Below are 18228 nucleotides of genomic sequence, written 5' to 3'. Positions count from 1 at the left end.
ACATTATTTAAAAGATATCTACATTTAATTCGGTTGATTTTATATCAGTTCAAAATTCAACATTAGTCCAGGAGCGAATAGATTAGGACCGGCGCCATTACTTCCGTTTGATGTGTCGCTGTAACTTGACAACTCAGAATATTAATACTGAGAATCTATTTCGACGATACAGGTAAACGCTGCGTTAGTGTCAAATTGATATTCGATTCATGATTACCTAAAGACACCGAGACCTACACAGACAGTAAAAATAATTAGGATTGTCACTAATATTTTCAGAAATGTGATAATTTTATTGATATGATATCAATCACTTCTCGGCTTATCCATTTTTAATCACTTATCCATTCTTATTATGTCATGTTAGGTTGATGGATATTAGGCTACCTGTCGCCCTCCTTGCGATAGGAGCGGGATTGAGTTCCTTCCGTTCCCCCATATTTTTTTCAGCAGATTAACAGAGGTGCCACTCAGTGCAGTGTCCACGAATAGTGTCTGACCCTCTGACAAATCTGGCAGATTTGGCAATGGTCAGACGGAAGTCCCCAACCTGTTGGCCCCAGTGTCTGACTGAATGTATTACAATGACTTTGTCTGAAGTTGTTATTTGTGGCATGTGACACTTATTCGCTGTTCATAAATTTATGTTTAAAATGTTTGTCATTGTATAATGTTAATAATTTCAATGCCAATTATGAGAAATGTAAAATCTGAAATGTGTGTTTAATTTTATTCTGTGGATCCTGTGAATTTTCAGTGGGTCAGACAGACATCTGAAACTTACAGGACCCAATGTCCTGTTGCTTTGGAACACCATGCGTAAACACTGTCAGTGGTTCATTCAGCCCTAGTCCAGCATATAACTAGACGACTTCGCACTATACCAAGATGTGCTCGACGTCTAGCTGGCGAGTGAATTTTCTTTGACACACTGTGCACTGTACAGAGATGTACAGTGGTTTTAGGAAAAAAATCCAGCTTATTGACTAGAACAGGTGCATGGATTTCTAAACCAAACACTCATTTTCAAAACAGCATACTTACATCCACTAAGATCCGTTCACTTTATTATATATCAGCCCTAATACAGAACCACCCCCGTTTTTCACCACTTGAGGGACGTTTTGATGGTTAACTAAAAAGTGGAATTGCACTAAAACGGTTAGCAATAAATTGACTGTGGTTGCTGGGAAACGAACTTAAGGTATTCTTTTATCATTTGTAGACATTTCTGGACCCCATATATCATTGCACCATTCACTGAACCCTTTAACTTACATTGATTACTCTAAAGTGAAAAGAATCACTGTAAGTAATTACAGTTCTACACCATTATCATAATGACAGTGTGCATGTAGTACACATAATGGGTCTTATGAGATGACAGTTTTCACTTTCATGCACTTTGTAAAGTTGACATATTTTCAAATTAGGATTTCTTCACTGATTCATTCAATGCTTCATTTCCTCTACGTTCTGCATTTCTACACCATACAATTTCTATCCTTCAGCAGCAAGGTGGCTCCAATACGCAAGTTACATGACGCCGAAAGAAGACATATTCAACAAATCGGTTATTGTATTTCCAAGATAACCAAAACTGTATGACACACGTTCTTGGGACTAGCTTATCGCTAGAGGGGAGGGACATTATAGACGTTAGGGCAGGACGAGGTCAACTGGAATAATACGTCTCTTCGTCGTACAAGTGACAGAAGTCTTCCTAAAATGTCGCATATTAAAAACTTGGCATTTTTCGAGTAACTTTCCGAAAATATGTGTCAAACGTGTAAATGGCACACATTGTAATAGATCACCAATAACACGCGTGTGTACCATCACCAATAACACCCATGTGTACCTTATGTATTAGAAGTGGGTGAGTGAGTGATAGAGTTCAGTTTTACTCCCCGGTGTTCAGCGATATTCCAGGACTATCGAGACGGGCGGCACCAGAAATGGACTTCACAAATTGGAATTCAACCCTGATTTTCACCACCGACTTAATCCCTAGGCTTCAAACGGTATAGGCACTTCAGTCTCTTTCAAGGTACATGTTGTAGCATGAGTCATGTGACACCATGATAATGTCATGTCTGACCCCCCCCCCCCCCCCCCCACCAAAAGAAAACCCCAAAAAAACATTTGGATAAGAAGAACACTATGCACACCTATCCAACACCACAACCATCTAGAAATGACATTGTAGGTCTCATGACATCTTAGAACCTGAAATGTACCATCCACAAACAATGATATACATGTACACTACTAACGGTACATTTCCCCTCTCGCCTACTGATGAGCGTCATAGTCCGTTTTCATGGATTCCGTTTTTTAAGCAACCTCTCATTTACATATCCACAATGACTGGGAGTCAAGGGGGGTATATATGTTTCAAGACCTGTCAGAAATAAAATGAGTGTATTTTGTTGGAGATAAGTGTTCCGCTTTTACGATGAATGTTTGTTTTAGCAAAACCTGCAAAAATATCAGTTGATAGGTTGAGTTTTCAGTCTTGATTTTGCCTTAAACCGTTCCACTCAAATGTCTTGCGGAAAGGTGGGTCAAAGAAAATGCACTCGCCGTATAAACTCGATGTGGGCCTTGGCTGGAATATGAGTTTATTCATATGAACTAATTCAACCCTAAATATTGTACTTAATCTGACTGGGCTTTTGGTTATTTTTGTGAGTCCTCTAGTATACTGACGTTTCCTATTTTCGTGATACTTACGGATATCTTCTGAATAATAATACAAACAGTTCTCATCGTATGAATGCCTGTTGCTTTTAAATGAAGAGACTACTCTAACATCTGCATGTATCAACTGCTTGATCCATTAGGTGTATTACCAATCTTGAGCTGAAAAAAAACCAAGGTAGTCCCCTACTGACTTAATGAGGTATCTCCTATTCTTGCAGCGTAATGAGGAAGAAACATTATGAAGTGTATGGTAGGAGAATCCTGTCGGAAAGGGCAAGAAAAAGTTTGATTTGTCCAAGATGGTAAAAACTCACCAGTATTCGTTACATTGCAAAGTTTTGATCATTCGCAGACTTGGCCACTTCCTAGTTACCGGTCAGCAAAGTAAACAACTGCTAAGGATCGTGCATTGGCAATCTCGGCAGAAAACATGTTTACCGCAAGAATAGGAAACCCACAAGAATAGGAGATAAACCTATAATTGTTGTTAAGTTTTGTTAATTTCTAGCATATATCAATTTGTAAACATTTTTTTGGATTGGGGAAAGGGAGGAACTACCCAGGAGCGGTAGGGTAGCCTAGTAGTTAAAGCATTCGCTTGTCACTTCGAACAGGTTTGATTTCCAATATGGCGCTGATATGTGAAGCTCATTTCTGATGTCCCCATCTTGATAATGCTGGAATATTTCTAAAAAATGGCGTAAACTACACTCACATGCCAAACGTTTGTGAACTGCATCAAAATGGCCACCAGTCTCCTAAGTCCAGCTGTAAATATTAATATCTTACCTTACAGAAGTCCAATAAAGTTAATACATGGTGATGTGACCTTTTGGTATTAAAATGTGTCGACAACAACATGGAAGAGACAAATAAAGCAAATGGATGTATACAATCAGCAATTTTTCTCAGACAGTTGTAAGTGCTTCCTTGAGGTCATCAGTGGTTCTCATGTTTACATTTTTTTTTTCATGGTGGTCTTCAGGACAAACCACACATTTTCATTTGGATTCAAATCTGGACTTTCTGGAGGCTGTATTAATGGGGCAATTTCATTTGTTTGCTTCCAGGCTTCTGTAGCAGCAGACAGTGAATTGTGGCATTGTCATTCCATGAATATCCATTGTTTATTGGTGAAGTGTTTGGTTTATCACTGGCCACAAACACCTGTCAAGTATGTCAATATACTTCTGACTGTTTATAATGCCTGCCACAAACTCTGAAACACCGGTCCCATAGTAGGTTATGCAGCCCCACACCATTATCTTTAAAGTGTGGCCAGGTTTGTAAGTAATCAAGGCACTGTCCAAGCTACTTCACTGGCCCTTTTCTCCACTCTTTGATTTTTCCATCTGGTTTGATATCTTCTGTCATTTCATCACTGAATATTATTTTTTTACAGTGGTGATTAACATTCCAGTGTAAATTTCCTTTACAGTATTGGAGACGCTTTTTCCGATTTACCTCACGAATTCCTAGTTTCTCACAAACAATTTTCTGATCATGGTCCAAATGGTGTAATTCACGCTGAATGTATTCGTTTGAAGCAGATGCAGGTACTGAAGTGTTATTTTGCACTTGTCCTGTCAGACGAACTGTTACACCTTCCTTTCTTAACAAGCCTTGATAATGTCGAAAGCAGACGACAAAAATCATGTTTGCATGCTTAGTTTTAGTGCAATACATTTCCAACTAGCTCAACACAGGAGGTTTGAAATATTGAAACATCACATTATTGCGGCCAAGTTGAGAAAATTGACAAACTTTTGGCATGTGAGTGCAGCAATCTCACACTCCTTGCTATAGTCAAACAACCGGATGCAGTTATAGGACAAATTGGCAATGAGTAATGATTCACTGCTTGTTCATGGATGTCGGGTGTCTATTTGTTCCTCAGCAGTTAAACCTGGCTTTCGTTGTCTCCAACTGTATTTCTCTGCACCACTTCCTTCCCTTAATTAAGGATATGGTTGATGACCAGTCTTCGCCACATACCAGTTATTGGCAACTCCTGGCTGTGGTGCTTGTGCAGACGGCTTGATTTTACCTCTTGTAACCTATCGCTTTTGTGATGTGTCTATGTGTGAAATAGTATGGAAGTCAAGCTGTCTTCGCAGGTGTCAAAGCCAGGTGTTGGTGATAAATGGTACGCGGCAGTAACTGGCTGCTAGCCAATACCCATCTCACCTCGTAATGGGTGTTTATCAGAGTAATTTGATGGGGTTTTTTTTGTTGTTTTTTATAAAATCTTGTTCACTCACTTCAGATAGGTATACACATTAATTACACATTGGCAAAAGAGGGTTACAAATTTTAAAAGTAGTAATAATTTGATGTTAGTTGTTTCAAATTTCAGAGGGAGAAAATGGTAACTAGTGCTTGGCACTTCAGTGCCTATTGAGGTGCATCATGTTTATTTTCTGATCTACGTTAACAAGATAGGGTTTGAAAAGTATGCCTCAGATGAGTGTAATTCTGAAACTGTGTCGACAAAGACTTTACCTTTAGGTCTATTACAATGCTGATGATTCTAGTAAACAAGTATGAATGAAACATTATTTCAAACCTTGCATGCTGCCACTGTCGGTGGCTGAGAGGGATACAAGTATGCTTGGATCATTACTTTACTGTTAGATGGGTTGAAAAAATGCTTCCAAACCACACTAGCTCATTCTGTCAGTCTGTGGCTTCTGTTGAAACATATGGCATGTATGCTGTCATGCTAGCAAAGTGACTTGGTCCACTATATGGGAATCGAAACCATGTGGGATGATTTGGTAGGTGGCTTAATGTGCGACATGACAGAATGAGAATGACATTTGACTACACACTGATCCATTAACTGGGTTAATAGTGTAGAAGTGATATGGATATACTATACGAATAGAAATATACGATGAATATACTATACGAATAGAAATATACGATGATGATGATGATGATGATCATGATGATCATGATGATAATGATGATGATGATGGTTGTCATTGTTATTGTTGAGGATAAACAACATTCCATCTATTGTTCTGTTGCAGGGAACTATGATGAGGGAGAGGGATGATGAGGAGACTCTGTTTGACCAGGAGACTCTCCTCAGTACAGGATCGGTCAAGTTTGCAGGGAGGTCAGATTGGTGCCGCAAGTTCACCAAAACCATTGTTCTATCTGGGGCCTTCTTTGCTTTGGTATGTTATGGAATTCAGGATCATATTATAAATCATATTTAGTTTTCAAATCCATTTTCAGTTTTTACCTGAGCAATAGGGAGTATTCTGTTCATGTCAGCTGTTAAATTTGGGTTTTTTTGTCACCTGCAATGAGGAACAAGGGCCTAAGTATTCATCAGCAGTCTGTGTGTCCCGATTCTTGTTAATGTGACATTTCATGGACTATTGTACCCAATGTCTTCAAATGTGCTGACTGCCTATATTTGGGGACTACACAGACCAGTTGATTTTGGTGACCTTGACCTTATCTTCAATGTCACCCCTTCTCTTTGACCGTTCTTCAAACTCTTGATAATATGATATCTCATGCACTGTTATACCCAATGTCTTCAACTTTGAGGACAGCCAACATTTGGGGTTATGCAGACACCAGTTAATTTTAGTGATCTTGACTTTATTTTCAAGGCCATCATGACTCTTGACTGCTTTGCAAACTCTTGTTAACATGACATCTCATGCACTGTTATACCCAATGTTATACTTCAGATTTGGTGACAGCCCACAATGGGAGATTACCCAGACACCAGTTGATTTTTGTAAGCTTGACCTTATTTTCAAGGTCACCTCGACTTCTTGACCACTCTTCAAAGTCTTTGTTAATATGATCTCTCATGAACTGTTGAACCCAATGTCTTCAACTTTGATGACATTGGGGGATGCCACAGACACCAGTTGAATTTGTTGACCTTGACCTTATTTCCAAGCATCTAATATTTACTCAGACCATGTAAAGACTGCTTTTCCTTGGCATAGCTACCATATAAAAACACCCCTTTGCGTACACATGAATTTTGCTATTAAGCATGTTAAAATGGACATGCCTTCAATACTGTTTAAATATAAAGCTTTGCAACCTATTAGACTTACACGAAAGAAAAAAAGACTTGCTATGTGCTGATAAGCTAGATGATCAGATAATTAAGAAATTCAAGACTTCTTCCCTGACAGACAGGCACAGTAACAGATTTCTACAGTGAAGATAATTGCAACTACTGCAGCAAGAAGATAAAATATCAATCCAATCATTCCATGCAATTTCTTTTCATATTTTAAGAAAAAAGGTCTGTAGGATCATTTTGTCAAAACATTTCACTCGCTTTTCATTATTTTTATTTGAGAACTAGTTAAGTAAGGAAAAATTAAAGTTTTTATGTAATGCCATTGTCATTGAGTGCATATGTTTTGATTTTTGGCTGGTTGGGAAAAATATTATGGTTTAATTATTTGTCTGTGTTTTTCAGTGACAGTGTCATATCTTTCAGCAGCCTTATATCATTCAGGTGTCATCTCTCTTTCAACAGGTTTATATCTTTCAAGAGTCATATACATGTATTTCAACCGTTATATCTTTGAAGATTATTTTGTCTCCACCTTGCCCTGTTGTAAGGCCAAGTGAATCTGAGCAGATTCTTAGTGATGGAGTTCCTGCTATCAAGACCCACCCTGATTACTCGGGCACAGGCATAGATACACTCTATCAATGTCTGTTTTGTTCCTACCTGAGTTGCCTCATGAATTTCTGTGGAGTGTTTACAATACTATTCTTTCCAGTTCAACCAACTTTATATTTACAGGTTATTTATTGTTCAGTCAGTTGTAGAATTGTATTCCTCTAAAACTGACTGACATTAAAAATGTAAATTCTAGGAACGAGAATACAGTAGCTTGAAGTCATTGATATTGTTATTCATATAGCCTGTTTCGCTTCTCCAGGGTCTTTGTATAGCAATACCTGGTCCAACTCTCCTTGACCTTGGTGCAAGGGTCAATACCGACACAGAACACATTTCACTCATCTTCACTGCCCGATCACTGGGTTACCTTATTGGGTCAGTCATTGGAGGCTTCCTGTTTGACCACTTTGACCAGCAGATCCTGCTCTTCTACTCACTATTCCTGACGGCAATTGCAACAGCAGTGGCTCCATGGTGTGTCTCGCTGTCAGCACTGGCTATCATGATCTCGTTCCAAGGTATCTCCATGGGTGTGCTTGACACAGGTGAGTCAGTGAATTCCCCATATATCAAATAGACCCGTGAAGATCCGGTTTGGGTTGAATTGGTCTTCAGTAAGCCATGCTTGTTGTAAGAGGCAGTTAATGGGATCTGGTGGTAAGGCTCATTGACTTGGTCCACATATGTCATCGTGTCCAAGTTGTGATGAACGTTTATCATGATGTTGATCACTGGATTGTCTGTTTCAGGCTTGATTAGTTACAGCCTTTTGCCATATAGCTGGAATATTGCTCAGTGTGGCATTAAACAACAAAACAACAAACCATATCTTTTATCCAGGGCTGCTTCTGAAACCATAGACCAGGAGTACATCTTTCATCAGAAATAAAGTGGAAAATAGAGTTATTTCAGACATTGCCAAAGCTGGAGGCTTTTCCGTCACAATTACATACTCCTTTTCATTTGCTTTCTGTAAAATAAAGTCTAGTAAAAAAGAAAATACTGACTGTTGTGTCAACATGTTTAATGTTCTGTCTTGCAAGGATGTGCTTGTAAATATTACTTGCCATGCTTACAGACTGGTCTAAAAGTAGAGGGTCTTATTATACGGTAGAGCACTTATACTGTGATATGGCATTGAATATGAAATAAACCCACATATCTGAAAGTATATTGTCTCATAAATCTGACTGCACTGGTTTCAGGTGGCAATGTCTTCTGTATCAAGATTTGGGGGAGAAAGAGTGGACCCTACATGCAGGTTGTACACTTCGCATTTGGCATGGGAGCTTTTGTGGCACCACTTCTTGCACGACCATTTCTCATCAATCAGGACCTTTTGGCAGAAACTAACCGGACAATTCCTAACAATGGACTGTCCTTGTTAACTAACCTGCACCATGCATCACTACTCCGTGCAGACCTGGAGAATCCACATGATAGATATCTACGAGATCTGCCTCCCAGTTTGAATGTATCAGAATCAATGCAGAGTTCGACAATGATGACACCAAATTCTGAAACATTGGTTTTCAACACTTCTTTATCACCTACAACCACCCAAGCGACAGTGAAGCCCAAAAAACCTAAAGTTATTGATTCGGTGGCATTTAAGAAAGACAATGCTGATGGTGATATCCTGAAGAATGTTAATAATAAAGATAGTGTTATTGTTGATGATGCTAATCCTCCGCCTGCAAAATCTGGCACAACTGTCACTCCGGTATCTGACACCCCTCAGAATAATGTCAGTCTTTCCTCTAATATGTCAGCTAATGGTACAGGTGGAGGTCAAAATGAAACTGATATTCCGGGGTCACCGACAGGTAGCCCAACAGTCTCTCCATCGTTAGTCCCGACAGTGATCTCAAATGAAAACGGGACACTATCTGATACTGCAACAAAAACCACCACCTCAACGACTACGACATCAGTGCCTACTACTTCTACTGCCACCACGACTACAAGTTCTACCAGTACTACAACTACCACCACAACTACCACCACAACTACAACTACCACTACTACTACCCCCACTACTACAACTACTCCACCTGTTACAGCTTCAAAAAGCCCAACACCAAATCCAGAAAGTAATCCTGCTAAATCGAATCCTCTTACCACTACACACACTGCAGAGACTACAAATACAAATGAGACACAAGCAGAACCTACTGAAACTATGACAACAGACCAACCAAAGAAACCCTTGACATTTGGCAGCAAAGTTGGGTCTGCCTTGAAGTCATTGGTCAACATGTCAAAGATTCAGTTTGCGTACTTGATCATTGGAGTCCTCCTGGTTTTGATTGCAATCATGTTCCTTATTCTCTACTGCCAGGATCGGAACCATCCGTCTGTGTTCACACGTGATGAAGAACAAGATGGTACTTATGGGAAGGAATCACGAGGTTACAGACTTACGATGCTCCTACTTCTCTTCATCTTCTTCTTCATCTACGTTGGCATGGAGGTCACATTCGGAGGTCTCTTGTCCACATTTTCATATGAAAAAATGCATTGGAACAAGCCAAAGAGTGCTGTGTTGACTTCCATTTTCTGGGGCTCCTTAGCTGCTGGTAGAGGATTTGCCATCTTCATTGCACGATATTTCAAACCACCATGTATGCTTGTAACGAACCTGGTCTTTTTGTTAATTGGTTCTGTAATCTTATGTTTTGGCATTGGACATGTCCCTTACAATCTGTGGATCGGAACTCTGATACTTGGATTCGGAATGTCCTCTGTTTTCCCAACCGGAGTCTCCTGGGCTGATCAGTACTTCCCTCTAACTGGGAAATCTACGGCAGTGTTTGTTGTTGGCTCTGCTCTTGGAGAAATGCTGATCCCAGTTTTAACAGGGTTGTTGTATGAGAAGAAGGAAAAGATGATGCTGATGTACATGATGCTAGTGTTGGGTGTCATGCTCAGTGCCATCTACATCGTCATGCAGTGTTTCGCAACAAGGCGACGCAAGTTTTCTGCAACTGCTCGCAATGGTTTTGTGCCTTTGCAAGATGATGAAAATATTTCCATGGACACACTTGAGGAGCAGAACTTTGAGGGATCTGGACTCCTTGAGACGTCACGACACCGTCCTGCTCGAAAACATCCCAAGCCTGCAAACATGGAACTGGAGTACAGTCGACTTGTTGATATTGATGACTGATCTGTTAGTCATATTGCCATAATATGGAAGTGATATGAACCTGTAGATATAGATATATTACAGATTTATGAACATGTGAGAATGAAGCTTTGAACACAATCATGTCCTGTGGAAAAGTGTCATGTAGTAACTACTTACCAAGGACAGTGGGGCTGCCTGGCAGTTAAAGTATTCACTCATCATGCTGAGGACCCATGGTTTGAGTCCCCACATGAGCACAATGTGTGAATCCCATTTCTGGTGTCCCCTGCTGTGATATTGCTGCAAAATTGCTAAAAGTGGCATAAAACTAACTCACTGAGTTACCGGTGGTAGTTTTGCAGAATAGTTTGTCAGAAACAAAAGAGTTGTACGAAAACATCAGTCATTCAGAGATTATGTTTTCCTTCTCAAACCAGAACAAAATATTTTTTGGTTTTGCTGTTTCCTTTCCTGGTATATTGCCAAAAGTTATGACAATTGCAGAAATTGCAAATATTGCTTCATCATGAGACTTTTCTGGGAACTTACAGATAAAAATCTTGTCACAGATGCATGAAATACTGTGAATATTAGAAGGCAAATTTAACTTAACTGGTCATTGTTTACTACGAAACTATTTTTCTCTCTAAAAAAAGTTTAGTGTAGACTTATTTGTAAGCATAAAATATATAATCTGGTTGTGAACAGATATTGAAATTGAAAAAAAGAATGAAATTTTCGCTTCTGATCAATTTTTGAAGACTCAGTTCCAAGTCATTAGTTCCCAGAATATGAGACAAGATTTTGGCAAGTTAATTTCAAATACCTTGTACATGTTAGCATTTTGTTACTTCCATTGTTCACATATACTGTTACGATTTTCCATAACAGGACCTCAGGATTAGTGCATGTGAACCCTTGTGTGAGCATCATTTATTGAAACCATTTGTTTGAATGGAAATGGAAGAATGTTCTATGTCTTTATTTTTGCTGTTGCCATGGTTACAATTACAAGTATCAAATGACTGTAATCTCAAACATGTTTTACCATTCATCATATGTTTAAGCAAATTTGACACCATGATATTATGTTTGTGTCAGTGTGTATTTTGGTAGCAGAATGTACTTATTGATGATACTGTCATGATAATCTACCCACCGATTATTGGGATAAATTAGTGCTGTTATTTTGCTTGTTAAACGTAGTGTGCATACCAGAGTTTGACAAGTTTTACATCAAAGCAATTGTTTATATAATTTTGAACTTAGGGTTGATGGTGGTTTCCGTGTCAATTTTCCATGTCCATGCTGGAGGTATTAAACATTTTAGGCCTTATACGCATAATCACTTTTTGAAAACTTAGGTTGGAAATTCAGTTTTTCAGATTCATCTTGTATTTCATTAATAGAATAGCTCCAATCTCAATGCAGTATTGTAAACTAAAGAATTGTTTTAAGGACAACCTGCATAAAATAAACTTTGGTACAGTCTGGAGCTAGATCTGTAACTTGAATCTGATCTTGAACTACCCCCATGTAGGTAGCAGAATGATATGAAATACTTTGAGGTTAAGCTGATCCTGATAATCAGTGATGAGAGATGAAGATCTGTATGTTTGGCCTGAATGTTGTTGATTATTATTGTATGTATTTTTGTAATACTTGCAAAATATACAGGCAAAGGATAATTGGGAATTATTGCATTCTTCTAAAGTGCAGTGAGAAATGCTTAAATGCTGATGAAGTTGTCATTGACATGTCCACGTTTGATGCAGCTGGAAGACACAGTATCTTCATACTTTGGGTTTGAACTGTAACTGAATGTCATGTGACTACCTAGCATCGATTTGAATAAGATAAAGTCATACTCAATCAAAATAATGTACTCTAATATCTTCCTATCACAATCAAAATGGACAATTAAATTTAAACCTTGTCTATCAACTTGATTTAGATATAACCACCATAGTATAAAAAGTACACATTTTGTTATTTACATTTGAAACTGACGCGTTTGTTCATTTTTGAGATTCTGATGTCTGATGAGCTCATCTGAATGATTTTAGAAGAATATTTTGCTCCTTAGCAAGTTCAACAGATATGAACAGTTTGTCAGAAGTTTAAATGTTTGTTAGATTGTCTTAATCAAATTTTGAGCTTCATAACCTTTTGAGAAGATTGTTAAACTGTTCAGTATTACATAGTGCCATTTTGATGAAAGACAGTGTCTGTATGTATATTGCTTGTGCCATGTCATTTACGATGTTTTTCATCTCAAGTGGATTTCTAAACTTTGCTCTTGCTCAGAAATGAAACAAAGTGTTTCATGTCAGCCCATTTGTCTTGTGAATGTGTCATCACTCTCTACTTTATCTTGTCATGAGAGCTAACCAAACCATAGGTCCTTGAGATTACCTGTAAAAATATTCTGAAAGGGGTACTAAAGTTCTCTATCTTTTGTTGTTTTTCCTCTGTTTATCACTGTGATTCTTTAAGATCTCTCAAACTCTACATGCTTTCACATAACACAATATTTCTCCATGGAGTTGTGCATTCTGTCAGAAAAGTTTCTTATTTTTTCTTTTGAACTTTACTGCGTGGTCATTCTGAACAGGTTGGTATTTTCTCAGCGGTATTTTCAGTCAAAAATATTTTGTTGTTGATTTACCTTCATCCTCACTGCTAGATATTTCAATATCAATGAAGCAGGGTTCATTCTTTTATGATGGATACTTAGGGCCCATTTAAATATAATACATTGTATGTTCATTTTGGGTCAGATTGAAATCACTGGACCCCGAACATGGTATCTAACAGAATTTACCCATAAGTGATGACAGATGCTGATTCCTCTTCTGAAGTCAATCAGTAACCAGTAGGTCAAGGGTATTAGTCATAGCTGAGATATTGTACCCTGGAATACTGAGGATGATCCCTTCAGAGATTACACATTGAGATGACAAACAACAGGGAGTGAATTAGTCATAGTCTGCCATAATATTGTTTATGATTTTACCAAGATTTTTGTGCTCAGTTCATTAATGGACTGTATGTATTGTACTTGTACTCATTGTGCTTGTTGTACTCATTGTACTTATTGTACTCATCCCATATCTGTGATGTTTTTCTTATGAAAGATATTTTCATATTAAGATTGCTATTTTCACCAACATATTCTATTGAAGATGTTCACTATTTTGTGTAGTCACACCTTGTGATTGTACAGAAATGTATCTTAAAGTATAGAAATATATATGATGCATGCATAATATGTACAGTAATACGATTTTTTTATGTAGCTTTCATTGATATGAATGTGTGAGATTAGACAGCTGTCAGTACTTAAGGGTTTGTATAAAGTTGGGTTCCTCCCACTCAATCTGAATACATGCAACGGATTACAGCAGTTGCTGTTTTTAACAAGGAAATCAGATCACAAGAGGAAACTAGTGCTTAGTCCAGTCATGAAGATATGACCAACTCGTAGTGGAAGGCGGTGGGGTAGCCTAGTGGTTAACACGTTCACTTGTCATGCCAAAGGTCCGGGCTTGATTCTACATGGGTACAAATACTACAATGTATGAAGCCCATTTTTGGTATCCTTTACTGTGATCTTGCTGGAGTGTAGCTGTAAGTGACATGAAAACTAAACTCACTCACTCACCCTTGCAGTTGGTGCTACAATGTTATGATCATCCACATTAATCTTTTTTCCTTTAAGATTTGATGCTAGGGTTCGTTTGTACACAGTTCCATTCATTATGATATTAGCAGCCATATGTATTCACAGGTGATGGAGGACTATACAAACCCATGATGTACTGACATGATCCCATCACACAATCCCTTCAGTTGTTGACACTAGGGTGTGATGAGATGTAGTTGTGTCATAGCGAAAGTAACTTCATCAACGCTTTTACCAGTGAAAAGTTAAAAATGTACACCTGGAAAAAAATCAAGCACCATTTACTTTTTATCACCAGACAATGCCGGAATTTGTTATTATTTATGTATTTCTAACATCATGGACTGCTGTTCCTCCATGGCAGTCTTGATTTAGCTACTGCTGCTGTTGCTGTGGCTGAGGCTGTAGCTGCGGCTGTGGCTACTCCTGTCAGATAGCATCATCTGATGTGACCCAGTGCTTGCGACAAATTTGTGATCTGTATGCTGTATTCATGTACTGACTACCGAAGGAATCGATGATATATTAACCATATCTACATTTTATACCCCTACCATGTGTTGATTCCAAAAGATGCAAAGGATATGGAATCTTGAAAATGAAAAATTAGTGGTGCTTTTCTTTTTTCCAGTGAGGGAGTGAGTTAAAATTTTATGTCACATTGGCAATGTTGCCATAGTGTAATTATGCTTACTGATGTGAAGTGAATAATTGTATCTCTTTGGATTGTGTTCAGGACATACTCAACTTTATTTTGTCTTGATGTGTTTTTTTTTGGTATTAGTATATTTTCAATTACTATAAAAGAGCATTATGACTCTTATTTATTTGTTTAGGGATGTGATGAGTTTTGTGTTGGCGTCTGTGTTTTTATGAACCCATTTGCTTGAATTTCCAATGCTCACCAGAATGGTGCAATCTAAGTATTCTGGGAAAAATATTTTGCATTGGAAAACCTTTTTCGCAGCCAATCATCAAAGATCTGTATATATCTAAATTACATATTAAATGTATTGTAAGTCTGTACTTTCATAAAACAGGTTAATTAAAAATGAAATCTTTAAAATAGGGAAGCACAAATTTGAAATTGACATTTCCTGGGACCACGTACATAAAACTTTTTGTTGGCCTTGGGAGACAGTTGTTTTGTGTGGGTTGTTTATGAGCTGCTAGTGTAAATAATTACAATCAAAACATTAAAACTTTTAAACTGATGATCTGTTGAACTCCATGGAAACATTGGTTGAACATTTGTTTTAAAATGTTGGAGATAAATTGATACAGGAGGGTTGAATGTGATATTAGAAGAAAGGGAAACATGAATATAATATCAGAGGGTAGGGAACGTAGATGTAATATATTAATTGAGGAACATGAAAATGTAATCTAATTAAATGTGGGGAATATGTGAATTTTAATATGACAGGTGAGGAACATGAATAATATGAAAGGTATGGGAAATTGTGTTTGAAATATTTTAAGGTGGGGTACATGTACATACCATGAGAGGGTGGGGAACATGTGGATGTAAAATGTTGAGGTGAGGAACATGTCAGTGTAACATCACAGGGTACCGAATGTGAATGTAATATTAGAGTATGGGGAACGCGTGAAAGGAGTGTTAGAGTATGAGAAACGTGAATGTAGTATTAAAATATAGGTACATATGAGTGTAATACCACAGGGTACAGAATGTGAATGCAATATTAGAGTATGAGGAACATGTGACTGTAATATTAGAGTATAGGGGGCATATGAATGCAGTATTCGAGTATGGGGAGCATGTGACTGAAATATTGGAGTATGGGGAAGATGTAAATGTAATATTAGAGTATGGAGAACATGTGAATATAATATTAGAGGATGAAACACATGGATGTAATATTAGAGTAAGGGGTACATGTACATGTAATATTAGAATATGGGGAACAAGTGAATGTAATATTAGAGGATGAAACATGTGAATGTAATATTAGAATATGGGAATATGGGGAACAAGTGAATGTAATATGAGGAAGTGGAGAACATGTGAATGTGGTATGAAGAAGTTGAGAACATGTGAATGTAATATTAGAGTATGGGGAACATGAGACTCTAATATTAAAGTATGGGGAGCATGTGAGTGTAATATCAGAGAATGGGAAACATGTGAATGTGATATGACCATGAGAAGATGGAGAACATGTGGATGTATTTTAAGTGTTGGGGCACCTTGTAAGCTAAGGGAATGGGGAACATGTGGATGTATTTAAGAGTAAGGGGAACATGTGGATGTAAGAATAGGGTGTGTGCAAATTTGAATATGATATTAGAAGGTGAAACATGTAACGTGACTGGAAAACATTAATACTATATTAGCAGATTGAGGACTGTTAAATATATTCACAGGTAACAAGTCTTGACAAGTGACCTTGAAATGATCATTGTTTATCTGTACATACACAGATGGTGATCTCTGTGATTGTTTTTATGATCATCAAACAAATTTTGCATTTTTAGACAAAACAGTGCCATTGTTCTACATGAAACTAAATTCAAAAGATGTAAAGGTAATTTGGCTTAATGTTGATACTCTTACTTTATATTCAAGAACATTAATGATAGGTTTAACAAATGTTGAAATATCACTGACAGTGCTGCTTACTTATGTCATGTTGTAGTGAATCGTTTGCTGGATTTGCTTACCAACAGGTGGTGAGGTACCATAGTGGTTAAAGTGTTACCTCATCACGCCGAGGACCAGGGTTCAGTTCCCCACATGGTTACAATGTGTGAAGCCCATTAATGGCGTTCCCTACCGTGATATTGTTGAAATAGTGCTAAAAGCGACATTAAACCATACTTACTCTTAGCTTGCCAGCATTTTTTAAAATCCCACAAATAATGTCATGTTCAGAAGAGTAGAGTGGCTTTGTTTGGTAAGTGTTTCCGACTTGTTAAACAAGTTCAGTCACAGTAGTTTTATCTGGAATTTATCAGTGTATCTGGAATTGAAATCCATGTGATACTTTTAACATAGTCAGTGTATCCACCGATGGAATATTATATAGGAGTAATATTGCAATCTTTTCCTCTGATTTCATTATTTCTAAACATTTTAAAATCCAGATCACAGAAATAGTTTTTAACACATTTGGTTTACAAATGCAGGTAGAGACTTATGCTTGACAGTGGATCTCATTGAATATCATGTTATAGAGATTAAATGTGAATATTAAATTTGTGTATATTAACATATATCCTATTATAGTATACCTCATTTTGTATCCATTACCTAGGAATCAAATTTATATAAATAGTTACCATAGAAACATCCACCCACCAATGAACAAACGCTGTTGCTATGCTACCACCCATTGAAGAGCATGAAACAAAATACATTGTGATCAGAATGGAGACTGTAAACTTGTTACAAGCAGAAGTTTAGACATGCCATCATCTAACATAAGATGAGTACACATAGTTTGAAACTTGTGTCGATTTTCTCTCAGATTGTGATTTGAATTTTTAACAATTTGAACTTTTTTTTTTTTGTTATGGATAGATAGCTTCATTATTGCAGCTGGGTCGACGGGGTTGACTAGTAGTTAAGCGTTCGCTCATCACACCGAAGACTGGGTTCGATTCCCCACATAGGTACAGTGTGTGAAACCCATTTCTGGTGTCTCCTGCCCCTGCACGACGCGGCAGGAATATTGCTAAAAGCGGCGTAGATCCATACTCACTCACTCCTTATTGCAGTGGATGCGACGTTTTTGTGATTTGAAGTTAAGACATTGAAACATCATTTAGGCATTAACAATGGACAGTGCTACTTTTTCAAATGTTTTTTGTTAATGTGGCCAATATTCAGGGATTGGTCATTTGTTATAGGTCAGGTGTCCACACAAAATGTTATATATAGGGAAGATGCATCCACAAAGTTTGTTGTAGTCTTTGAACCAATCCTACCACTGAAATTTAATAACTTTGACATACATGACAAGAAACTTTGATTAGTAAGCTGTAAAAAAGTGCTCACAAGAA

At 37.7% G+C, this 18228-nt stretch overlaps 1 protein-coding gene across 1 annotated transcript; it reads left to right on the top strand.

Annotated features, from left to right (window-relative positions):
• Positions 1 to 114: 114 nt before the first annotated feature.
• On the top strand, positions 115 to 15165 carry LOC137261691 (sodium-dependent glucose transporter 1A-like). Its single transcript, XM_067799471.1, has 4 exons — positions 115 to 172; positions 5742 to 5891; positions 7647 to 7932; positions 8593 to 15165. The coding sequence occupies exons 2-4, from the start codon at positions 5748 to 5750 to the stop codon at positions 10554 to 10556; spliced, it is 2394 nt and encodes a 797-aa protein (XP_067655572.1). The 5' UTR covers positions 115 to 172; positions 5742 to 5747; the 3' UTR covers positions 10557 to 15165.
• Positions 15166 to 18228: the final 3063 nt, after the last annotated feature.

The sequence above is a fragment of the Haliotis asinina genome, chromosome 14 (genome assembly GCF_037392515.1).
Source record: "Haliotis asinina isolate JCU_RB_2024 chromosome 14, JCU_Hal_asi_v2, whole genome shotgun sequence".
Lineage (NCBI taxonomy): Eukaryota > Metazoa > Mollusca > Gastropoda > Lepetellida > Haliotidae > Haliotis > Haliotis asinina.
Note: the sequence above shows the minus strand (reverse complement) of the source record. Positions and strands in the feature narration are given on the sequence as shown.

Bases quoted from the DNA above. Each gene is read 5' to 3' on its own strand.
- LOC137261691 (XM_067799471.1), top strand. From the start codon at position 5,748: ATGATGAGGGAGAGGGATGATGAGGAGACTCTGTTTGACCAGGAGACT. The intron at 5,892-7,646 runs GTATGTTATGGA...TCGCTTCTCCAG, and splicing joins CTGGGGCCTTCTTTGCTTTG to GGTCTTTGTATAGCAATACC. The intron at 7,933-8,592 runs GTGAGTCAGTGA...CACTGGTTTCAG, and splicing joins CATGGGTGTGCTTGACACAG to GTGGCAATGTCTTCTGTATC.